The 12,218-nt window shown below is 40.2% G+C and overlaps 1 protein-coding gene across 4 annotated transcripts in view; it reads left to right on the top strand.

The window, feature by feature from the left end:
* KIAA1328 overlaps positions 1 to 11,388 on the top strand; it is a gene marked incomplete at its 5' end in the record, with an annotated part of 384,225 nt that extends 372,837 nt beyond the window's left edge. For all 4 annotated transcript variants that reach the window (XM_079942020.1, XM_079942019.1, XM_079942021.1 and 1 more), the window contains one exon: positions 9,526 to 11,388. In XM_079942020.1, coding sequence (XP_079798146.1) covers positions 9,526 to 9,736 — 211 coding nt within the window. In that variant the 3' untranslated portion in view covers positions 9,737 to 11,388. The remainder of the gene's footprint in view (positions 1 to 9,525) is intronic.
* Between the last annotated feature and the right edge of the window lie 830 nt (positions 11,389 to 12,218).

The raw sequence follows: 12,218 nt of genomic DNA, 5'->3' as shown, positions 1-12,218 counted from the left end.
AATTCAAGTTCAATAAGAAGTAAAGGGTTGGGAAGAAGGTAAGCTATTAATGGTCCCACAGGACAGAGATCTGAGCTATCTTATTCACCACTTCACTCCCAGTTCTTAGAGCAATGATTGTTTGAATTAATGGTTCGTTGAGACCAATGGGCAGAGATAGTGGGAATAGTTGAAAAAACAAGCTTGAGGGTAAGATGTGGGCATCAGGAAGTAGTAGGATGTTTGAATTACTGAATTCAGAAGAGATGCTGTTTAATTGGTCACAAGTTCCTAGATATAAAAAGAAAGACTTACTGAGAAAGTATTTGACCTGAGAGGTCAAAGAACTAAGTCAGAGTGTTGGTTGAGTGTCATTCATGTAATGTTGACATTAGCAGGGATGATGGTAACAGTTGAAGGAGAAGACTGAATCAAGTGTTATCATCAGTGATTGAGAGTGAATGGGTAAATAGATGTTACAGATGAAGAGAAGTTGAAGGTGGTAGAGCAGATGACAGAATCCTTAGAGCACTGGGAGTTTAATGAGAGACAGGGAAAATAATGATCAAAAAGCAAAAATGGAAGCAGTGATGATCCAAATACTACCTCTTGGCCCTGAAATATATAAGGTATATTGAGTATTAACAATTCTCACTGAGAAGGATGTAAGGGAAACATTGACCTCAGGAAGGAAAATCAAGTTTCAGTTAAAATAGGAGATGGGAAGTGTTGGGGAAAAAAGAGAGTAAAACTATAGAACGTAATAGGGATAGCAGTACTTTGCTAATTTATGATGAATTGGGGTAGAGAATACCCTTTGGGCATTGACTGATTGAAAAAAGGAATGAGAGATATAGCTGATTTAGTCTCAAAAGACCTTGGACCTAACCTAAGTGCTCTTCAATAGTGGATTGGTTAACTAAATTAAGAGTGCTTCCAGGAGACAAAGTAATCTGAAATCATTAAAAGTAATGTTACAAAAAATTGATATGGAAAAAATATTCCCAATATATTAAGTGAAAAAGTAGTTTATACAATCCATATGTATATTATCCTTTTTTATAAAAGAACAAGAAGAATAATTGGATGAGTAATACTTCCATACTGTTTGAAATATATTGTAATTTTTTAAAAGACTAGCTGTCCAAAGATCTAAAAAGCTGCCTATGGAGGAAGGTGCTAAAACTTGAACCATAGAACCATTCATTTTTTCAACAAATATTTAGCTCCTACCTTGGGTCAGATACCATTCTTGGCACTGGAGATAATAACATAAACAAAATAATGACCCTACTCTTGTAACTGTTGAAAGATAAAAGCAAATAAGATCTGAGAGAAGAGCCTCCTAAGCAGAGGATTCAACACACGCACAGGCCCAGAGGTAGGGATCAAGCATACCAGCAGGTTTTTGGCAACCCTGAGCAGCTGTGTTGATAGAGAGGAGTGGGATTTAGAGAAAAAAATAATAGTTCTGTTTTAGATAGTTTGAGATACCTATCGCACATCCAAGTGGAGGTATCAGGCAACAGTTGGGTGTATGAGTCTGGAGCTCGAGAGTGAGGCTGATGGTAGAGCTGTACATTTAGGAGTCATTGACATATTGCTGTTATTAAAAGTCATGAGAATGAATGGAATTACCTAAGACGTGAGAACTAAAGATTAAGCCCTGGGACATTCCATCATTTAAAAGGTAAGAGAAGAGGAGGGTAATCGGGAGAGGTCTACTGAAATCACCAAAGGTGAAAAAAGAGAGTGGGAAGGGAAAGCTCCTGCATCATGTTTAGCTTTTCATCCAGTGCAGCTTATGCACTGGACCTTGAAATTGTTTCATTTCAAGGTCTTGCCTGGGACTTAAGGGCAGGGTCAGCTACATAACTTACAAGACCAGTGCAAAATGAAAATCCCTTGTTCAAAAGGTAGGATGAAAAATGCAGTTAAAGGGACTAAACTACAAAGCATTTTCCTTTAAGAAGAAATTTATAAAATAACAGGTGATACATGAGTAATATAAACCTGCAGACAGCAAAAAAAATATTTTTGATGTTATAATTTTATATAATATAATAAATAGTAATACTTTATTAATGTGATAACTTGGTTGATCATAAGATTTTTCTGGTTCCTGTTTTTTCAAATTCATTTATTAGATCATCAAAGTTTATACTTTTAGCAACTTTATTTTAAGTGATATACTTAAAAGCAGATTAGTTGCTCTTGGCAAATGAAAGATCACACATAAATTTTGGTAATTTTTAATTTTGAGAAAGATCTTTCTGCTGAGGCAACTGACACTGGAACTGTTAAGGATATTTTATAAGCTGTGACATTCGGATAGATTTCTGATAAATTATTTCAAAATATAATAGTATATTTTATATATTATACAAATATAAATAGTATATTTTGGTATATCTAGAACTGATGGTTCTTATGGAACAATTTTTTTAAAAGATTTAACTATTCATACACATAGTTTCATGTATGTGTATAAATTTAAATTTGTACAATGACATTTTAATGTTTTCTCTGGCATTTTCTGTAACTTGTAGAGGTCATATGAGAAACCGAAAGTCACCTAATGGTTTGTAGGTAATTCAAAATGCCTATTATGCTTTCTATTACTGTATCTTAAATTACAAAGAAAAAAATAATTTTAAAACTGTATTCCTCATTAATTGGTTCATTTGAAGCTGTATATAAAAACAATGTTCTTTTCCATCAAATGCAACAATCTTTATATTTAATTTCTGTTTCTCAGCCTGTGGATATTTGCTTTGCAATGTTGCAGCAGTTTTTAAAACCAGAGATTCTAAACTCTTTGAAGATTTCTGATATCTCTTTGATATGCTATATTATAATGTCCATGCGTATGCTTTTATTTTGTAATAATTTATTGACGTTTATTGCCTAAACACTAGCAGTTCTTATCCCAGTGCTCAGGCCAGAGAGCTAATATTTTTGCCTTGGGGATGAGCTCTGGGAAGATAGGCAAGCCAGCCTCCCACGACTGCCACCACCACTGCTGCTTCTGCCACCATCACCATCACTAATCTGGGGCCCGGCACCACACCAGGCTGCTTCTGGCATGAATGTGCATACCAAGCAAGCAGCCAACTGTTTGGCATACACACTGTGCTGCGGGCCAGAACCCACATATACATGCCTGGCATATCTCCTCTGTTCACGCACATGCTCCCTTGTCCCATCAGATTTTATTGGGTTGGCCAAAAACTGCCTTTGTTTTTTTTTTTGTTTGTTTTTTTTTAACATCTTTATTGGAGTACAATTGCTTTACAATGGTGTGTTAGTTTCTGCTTTATAACAAAGTGAATCAGTTATACATATACATATGTTCCCATATCTCTTCCCTCTTGTGTCTCCCTCCCTCCCACCCTCCCTATCCCACCCCTCTAGGTGGTAACAAAGCACCCAGCTGATCTCCCTGTGCTATGCGGCTGCTTCCCACTAGCTATCTATTTTGCGTTTGGTAGTGTATATATGTCCATGCCACTCTCTCACTTTGTCACAGCTTACCCTTCCCCCTCCCCATATCCTCAGGTCCATTCTCTAGTAGGTCTGTGTCTTTATTCCTGTCTTACCCCTAGGTTCTTCATGACATTGTTTTTTCTTAAATTCCATATATATGTGTTAGCATATGGTATTTGTCTTTCTCTTTCTGACTTACTTCACTCTGTATGACAGACTCTAGGTCCATCCACCTCATTACAAATAGCTCAATTTCGTTTCTTTTTATGGCTGAGTAATATTCCGTTGTATATATGTGCCACATCTTCTTTATCGATTCATCCAATGATGGACACTTAGGTTGTTTCCATCTCTGGGCTATTGTAAATAGAGCTGCAATGAACATTTTGGTACATGACTCTTTTTGAATTCTGGTTTTCTCAGGGTATATGCCCAGTAGTGGGATTGCTGGGTCGTGTGGTAATTCTATTTTTAGTTTTTTAAGGAACCTCCATACTGTTCTCCATAGTGGCTGTACCAATTCACATTCCCACCAGCAGTGCAAGAGTGTTCCCTTTTCTCCACACCCTCTCCAGCATCTATTGTTTCTAGATTTTTTGATGATGGCCATTCTGACTGGTGTGAGATGATATCTCATTGTAGTTTTGATTTGCATTTCTCTAATGATAAATGATGTTGAGCATTCATTCATGTGTTTGTTGGCAGTCTGTATATCTTCTTTGGAGAAATGTCTATTTAGGTCTTCTGCCCATTTTTCGATTGGGTTGTTTGGTTTTTTGTTATTGAGCTGCATGAGCTGCTTGTAAATTTTGGAGATTAATCCTTTGTCCGTTGCTTCATTTGCAAATATTTTTTCCCATTCTAAGTGTTGTCTTCTGGTCTTGTTTATGGTTTCCTTTGCTGTGCAAAAGCTTTGAAGTTTCATTAGGTCCCATTTGTTTATTTTTGTTTTTATTTCCATTTCTCTAGGAGGTGGGTCAAAAAGGACCTTGCTGTGATTTATGTCATAGAGTGTCCTGCCTATGTTTTCCTCTAAGAGTTTGATAGTTTCTGGACTTACATTTAGGTCTTTAATCCATTTTGAGCTTATTTTGTGTATGGTGTTAGGGAGCAATCTAATCTCATACTTTTACATGTACCTGTAAAAGTATGTGTTCCAGTGTTCCCAGCACCACTCATTGAAGAGGCTGTCCTTTCTCCACTGTACGTTCCTGCCTCCTTTATCAAAGATAAGGTGACCATATGTGCATGGGTTTATCTCTGGGCTTTCTATCCTGTTCCATTGATCTATCTTTCTGTTTTTGTGCCAGTACCATACTGTCTTGATTATTGTAGCTTTGTAGTATAGTCTGAAGTCAGGGAGCGTGATTCCTCCAGCTCCTGTTTTCGTTCTCAAGCTTGCTTTGGCTATTCGGAGTCTTTTGTGTTTCCATACAAATTGTGAAATGTTTTGTTCTACTTCTGTGAAAAATGCCAGTGGTAGTTTGATAGGGATTGCATTGAATCTGTAGATTGCTTTGGGTAGTAGAGTCGTTTTCACAATGTTGATTCTTCCAATCCAAGAACATGGTATATCTCTCCATCTATTTGTATCATCTTTAATTTATTTCATCAGTGTCTTATAATTTTCTGCATACAGGTCTTTTGTCTCCTTAGGTAGGTTTATTCCTAGATATTTTTTTCTTTTTGTTGCAATGGTAAATGGGAGTGTTTTCTTGATTTCACTTTCAGATTTTTCATCATTAGTGTATAGGAATGCCAGAGATTTCTGTGCATTAATTTTGTATCCTGCTACTTTACCAAATTCATTGATTAGCTCTAGTAGTTTTCTGGTAGCATCTTTAGGATTCTCTATGTAGAGTATCATGTCATCTGCAAACAGTGACAGCTTTACTTCTTCTTTTCCGATTTGGATTGCTTTTATTTCCTTTTCTTCTCTGAATGCTGTGGCTAAAACTTCCAAAACTATGTTGAATAAGAGTGGTGAGAGTGGGCAACCTTGTCTTGTTACTGATCTTAGTGGAAATGCTTTCAGTTTTTCACCATTGAGGACGATGTTGGCTGTGGGTTTGTCATACATGGCCTTTATTATGTTGAGGAAATTTCCCTCTATGCCTACTTTCTGCAGGGTGTTTATCATAAATGGGTGTTGAATTTTGTCAAAAGCTTTTTCTGCATCTATTGAGGTGATCATATGGTTTTTCTCCATCAATTTGTTAATATGGTTTTTCACACGGATTGATTTTCATATATTGAAGAATCCTTGCATTCCAGGGATAAACCCCACTTGATCATGGTGTATGATCCTTTTAATGTGCCGTTGGATTCTGTTGGCTAGTATTTTGTTGAGGATTTTTGCATCTATGTTCATCAGTGATATTGGCCTGTAGTTTTCTTTCTTTGTGACATCCTTGTCTGGTCTTGGTATCAGGGTGATGGTGGCCTCATATGAGTTTGGGAGTGTTACTCCCTCTGCTGTATTTTGGAAGAGTTTGAGGATAGGTGTTAGCTCTTCTGTGAAGCCATCTGATCCTGGGCTTTTGTTTGTTGGAAGATTTTTAAAAACAGTTTCAATTGCAGTGCTTGTGATTGGTCTCTTCATATTTTCTATTTCTTCTTGATTCAGTCTTGGCAGGTGTGCCTTTCTAAGAATTTGTCCGTTTCTTCCAGGTTGTCCGTTTTATTGGCATAGAGTTGCTTGTAGTAATCTCATGATCTTTTGTATTTCTGCAGTGTCCATTGTTACTTCTCCTTTTTCATTTCTAATTCTATTGATTTGAGTCCTCTCCCTTTTTTTCTTGATGAGTCTGGCTAATGGTTTATCAATTTTGTTTATCTTCTCAAAGAACCAGCTTTTAGTTTTATTGATCTTTGCTATCATTTCCTTCATTTCTTTTTCATTTATTTCTGATCTGATTTTTATGATTTCCTTCCTTCTGCTAACTTTGGGGGTTTTTTGTTCTTCTTCCTCTAATTGCTTTAGGTGCAAGGTTAGGTTGTTTATTCGAGATATTTCCTGTTTCTTAAGGTAGGATTGTATTGCTATAAACTTCCCTCTTAGAACTGCTTTTGCTGCATCCCATAGGTTTTGGGTCATCGTGTCTCCATTGTCATTTGTTTCTAGGTATTTTTTGATTTCCTCTTCGATTTCTTCAGTGATCACTTCGTTATTAAGTAGTGTATTATTTAGCCTCCATGTGTTTGTATTTTTTACAAATCTTTTCCTGTAATTGATATCTAGTCTCATAGCGTTGTGGTTGGAAAAGATACTTGATACAATTTCAATTTTCTTAAATTTCCCAAGGCTTGATTTGTGACCCAAGATATGATCTATCCTGGAGAATGTTCCATAAGCACTTGAGAAAAATGTGTATTCAGTTGTTTTTGGATGGAATGTCCTATAAATATCAATTAAGTCCAACTTGTTTAATGTATCATTTAAAGCTTGTGTTTCCTTATTTATTTTCATTTTGGATGATCTGTCCATTGGTGAAAGTGGGGTGTTAAAGTCCCCTACTATGAATGTGTTACTGTCGCTTTCCCCTTTTATGGCTGTTAGTATTTGCCTTATGTATTGAGGTGCTCCTATGTTGGTTGCATAAATATTTACAATTGTTATATCTTCTTCTTGGATCGATCCCTTGATCATTATGTAGTGTCCTTTTTTGTCTCTTCTAATAGTCTTTATTTTAAAGTCTATTTTGTCTGATATGAGAATTGCTACTCCAGCTTTCTTTTGGTTTCCATTTGCATGGAATATCTTTTTCCATCCCCTCACTTTCAGTCTGTATGTGTCTCTAGATCTGAAGTGGGTCTCTTGTAGACAACATATATATGGGTCTTGTTTTTGTATCCATTCAGCCAGTCTGTGTCTTTTGGTGAGAGCATTTAATCCATTTACATTTAAGGTAATTATCGATATGTATGTTCCTATTCCCATTTTCTTAATTGTTTTGGGTTTGTTATTGTAGGTCTTTTCCTTCTCTTGTGTTTCTTGCCTAGAGAAGATCCTTTAGCATTTGTTGTAAAGCTGGTTTGGTGGTGCTGAACTCTCTCGGCTTTTGCTTGTCTGTAAAGGTTTTAATTTCTCCATCAAATCTGAATGAGATCCTTGCTGGGTAGAGTAATCTTGGTTGTAGGTTTTTCTCCTTCATCCCTTTAAATATGTCCTGCCAGTCCCTTCTGGCTTGCAGAGTTTCTGCTGAAATATCAGCTGTTAACCAGGAAACAAAGAGGGAAGAAAAAGTCTCTTGCCTCTTCGGCAGGTCCGGACTTCTCCCCGGACTCCCTCCCGGCCAGCCGTGGTGCACTAACCCCTTCACGCTGCCAGCCCCAGTCCTCTCCCTGCGCTCCGACCAAAGCCCGAGCCTCAGCTCCCAGCCCCGCCTGCCCTGGCGGGTGAGCAGACAAGCCTCTCAGGCTGGTGAGTGCCGGTCGGCACCGATCCTCTGTGCGGGAATCTCCCCGCTTTGCCCTCCGCACCCCTGTTGCTGTGCTCTCCTCTGCGGCCCCTAAGTTCCCCCCTCCGCCACCCGCAGTCTCCTCCCGCTAAGGGGCTTCCTAATGTGTGGAAACCTTTCCTCCTTCACAGCTCCCTCCCACTGGTGCAGATCCCGTCCCTATTGTTTTGTCTCTGTTTATTCTATTTCCTTTTGCCCTACCCAGGTACGTGGGGAGTTTCTTGCCTTTTGGGAGGTCTGAGGTCTTCTGCCAGCATTCAGTAGGTGTTCTGTAGGAGTTGTTCCACGTGTAGATGATTTCTGATGTATCTGTGGGGAGGAAGGTGATCTCTGCGTCTTACTCTTCCGCCGTCTTCCCCCTCTCCTCTGCCTTTGGTTTTTAAGTAAAGATAAAAGACACATTTTTCATTTTCACCAAGAACTTTATTGAACAACGTATTTACCCTTCTGTTCCATTACCTTCTGCCATTTTTCAGGCAACTTCATAATTCCATCTTCCCAAAACTTTTTATCTTTTTGAGCATAGAACTGTTCCAGGTGCCTCTTACAGTCTTCCAGGGAATTGAAATATTTTCCATTACGACGAATGAATCAGAACTTCCCAGCCAAGCTGTAGCAGTTTTTGCCTGGTCTTCAAAGAAACATGCAGTCTTGCGTTATCCTGATGGAAGATTATGCATCTTCTGTTGACTAATTCCGGACACTTTTTGTCGAGTGCTGCTTTCGGTTGGTCTAAGTGGGAGCAGTACTTGTTGGAATCAATTGTTTGGATTTCCTGAAGGAGCTCATAATAGAGGACTCCCTTCCAGTCCCACCATATACACAACATCACCTTCTTTGGGTGAAAACCAGTCTTTGTTGTGGTTGGTGGTGGTTCATTTCGTTTGAGTACTTATCACATGTTAATTTATACCAACTCATTAATTTAATCCTAACAGGATTTCTGTTGGTCCCTTACACATGACAAACTGAACTGAGAGACTGAATAACTTTCCCTAAGTCACAGAGCTTGCACATGGTAGAGCAGAGATTTCAGCCAAGTCTGTCTGGCTGCAAAGAAGTTGAGAGGCAGCGTAGTGTCCTGTGTACAAGGGCTGGAAGCAAATGACCTGGGTTCAAATCCTGACCCTGCCGTGTAGTGTCTTCTTCTTGCTAGGCGTGTTACTTCTCTGAACCTTGCTTTCTTCGTGTATATAATGGGGATCAGATTACTACAGGACCTACCTCATAGGATTATGTAGACGGTTAAATGAAAGTGAGATACATGTAAAGCATTGAGAACAGTGCCTGATGCTTTAGTAAGCCTGCGATAAATGTTGCTACTAATACTGTTATTGTTATCATGATTACTTTGCCCACCCCACGGTCTGTCTTCACAGGTTAGAAAAGAATGTTAGTAGTCAGCAGAAAAGAAGAGCTTAGAGACAGACAGACAGCAGAGCCCCTCTGAACTTCCCTAAAGTTCCCCTAGAAGGCCCTCCTGCGTATGATGTGATCTGTGGTCTGATTCTTGCCCTGGGAAGCCCATCTCTGTGGGCTTTTTGGATTTTAATGTTTTACTGATCTGATCATTTTCTGTCTGGGTTGTATGTGTTAACAGGTATGAGACATCTCTACTGGATTTGGTTCAATCTCTGAGTCCCAAGACTGCTTCCAAACCGCGGCCCCATCGCTCCAGAGAAGCTGGGTCATGGCATCACAGTACTTGCCTACTCAGTCCTCTGAAATCAACCTGGAACAAGACCGGGGCACACAGGACTCCTGAAGACCTGGAGGAGGATCAAATTCTGGAAGATATCTTTTTCATTTGACACTGAAGCACATGCTGCAAAATTTCCGTCAGAAATGAGTGGGTGTTTTTATATACTGATCCAGGATTTTTAATTATTTGACTGCAACGTAATTGTGTCTCTCCTTTCACAGGGAGGGACCTATCTCACTAGCATCCTGTTACGTGTCGAATATAGAAATCATTCTAACAACCCAGGGTGTTTCTGATCAGACCAATCAGTAGACAACACATTAAGGTTGGATGGGGGTGGAGGACAGTAGCTTTTCTATGCCAAGCAGAGATTAGAACATTAACATGGGACACTTTCTGCATGGCAGAGGCCTTTGCATACTCAGCCTCATTCAAGAGTGTTTCCTTCTCAATATTTTGCTGGAAAAGGTTGGCTCTCTTTTGTACACAAGGAAAACCTTTCCACTGAGAGATCCCTCTAGTTTAAACATAGCCCCTTTGTAACATAAGCAATTTCAGAAAGATAGACCCTTTTACCTCTCCACCCTGTTCTCTTACCACCTACCTCTTTCTAAGTCAGTCAGTTAATTCAGAAGTTAGAGTTGGTGGTGCCTCTCCCACCACAAGCAACACTGAGGGCCAATTGTGAGTCAGTCTCAGCAGTCATCAGCCTGGCCGCTGCCCACCCTATAACCAAAAGGGCTTAATGAGCAAGAGGGAGGCCCTCCCAACCCTTAGAAATCAGCATGAGATTGCACAAGCGAGTACTGCCCTAGGGGAGGCACTGGCCTGAAATGCTTGTCCTATGGTCGGCCATTTCCCAGGGTAAATAAGAGCACTCTCTCAGTATTTTTTCTTGCCCCAAGTGTCTGTTTTACTGGTGAACTTCCCATCAGCTGCTACAGGCTGACAGACTTCCCCTGGCCTCCCTTCTCTCCCCATGTGGAGTCAAGGCCCTGATTGACCAGGCCTTGCGCATGCTCTGCTCAAGACCACTGTCTCATGGCCCCAGAGAACCACCTCCACTTGCCAGATAATGTTCCACCACCCCACGCAGAGTCTCCCCCTTTCTCGCACTAGGCCTCACAGAGAAAGCCTGTGGAAGAAGTACACTCGAAACGTACTCTCTGCTCTCCTGTTCGGCAGGGCTCTTGAGACGGGTCCCTCAGCTTACAGTGGGCTCTAGAGGCGTCTCAAGCTTGTGGGCAGTATGATGAGCCTGGTAGAGCCAGTGAGTTTAACACTTGCCAGTCATTGGAAGCCAGGGGAAGATATGCATCACTTGATGACTTTATTTGGTGTGGAGCGGTTGCTTTTTTCTCTCTCCCTTTCACCAACCCCTGGCCTGTCAGTCGTTATTGGTAGCTAACGTCAGACCATGCAGGGCAGCCGGCACTTAGTGAGACTGCACGGCTTCCCTGAAGTCTTTATCAAAACTAGATTACTTCAGCCTGCAAGAGCCTTCTGGAGCAACTTCCTTGTCTGGGTAAATCCACATCTCATTGTCTCTTCAGACTGAGGCCCTGTCACCTCTGCCCAACCTTCCTTCACTTGGGTCTTTTTGTTCTTTGGAGGAGAGAAGAATATAGCCTACCAATACCATATTCTTTTTTTTTTTTAATCTTTATTGGGGTATAATTGCTTTACAATGGTATGTTAGTTTCTGCTTTATAACAAAGTGAATCAGTTATACATATACATATGTTCCCATATCTCTTCCCTCTTGCGTCTCCCTCCCTCCCACCCTCCCTATCCCACCCCTCCAGGCGGTCACAAAGCACCGAGCTGATCCTCCTGTGCTTTGTGGCTGCTTCCCACTAGCTATCTACCTTACGTTTATTAGTGTATATATGTCCATGCTATATTCTTAATCTGAGGTAGATATCAGGTCAGGACAAACCAGTTGTAGTCATTCAGTTGAAGGGTCGAAAATTATTGCAGATTACAATTTCCTCTTACAGTTCACCCCTAAGAAAGCAACTGAATCAGTTTCATCCCATTCCAGAAGCCTTTGGAAAATAGAGCTTTCTTTGGTGTGGCCAAAAACTGGGTGAAAACAAACGGAGAGCCCTTGACCATTTTCTCAGTTAAAGTTAGGTTTCCAGAGCTACCTTATCCTTGCCCCACGTGTCATGACCACCTTAAGTACCCCCAGCTCCCTCGGATCATCCATAATCACACTTTCCTATTCTGGACACCAGTGCCCTTACTGCTCTCTGGAGTAAGAGGATGCCAGAAAGACCAAGAAAAGGATTGTGATTTCTTCAAGAAGCTTGTTTGCCTTAGAACAATTATAAACAGGACCTAAAGTAAAGGCTTTGGGGGGTCACAAGCCACAAGATGGAGTTTAACTGCTTCTTTGCCTCTCCTGAATGAGCAATTTGGAAGAGCAAAGATGGATTTTCAGCAGAGCATCAATCAACCTATTTTTCATATGCCACATTCCCTGCCCCCGCCAGTTGCCTTTCTCTATCCTGTAGGCATTTTCTGGTCGTCAGGGCAATAGGATGTGAATTTGTGTCTAGTCTAACATCTTCATTATGAATTGAACA

Source organism: Stenella coeruleoalba (genome assembly GCF_951394435.1).
Source record: "Stenella coeruleoalba genome assembly, chromosome: 14".
Lineage (NCBI taxonomy): Eukaryota > Metazoa > Chordata > Mammalia > Artiodactyla > Delphinidae > Stenella > Stenella coeruleoalba.
Note: the sequence above shows the minus strand (reverse complement) of the source record. Positions and strands in the feature narration are given on the sequence as shown.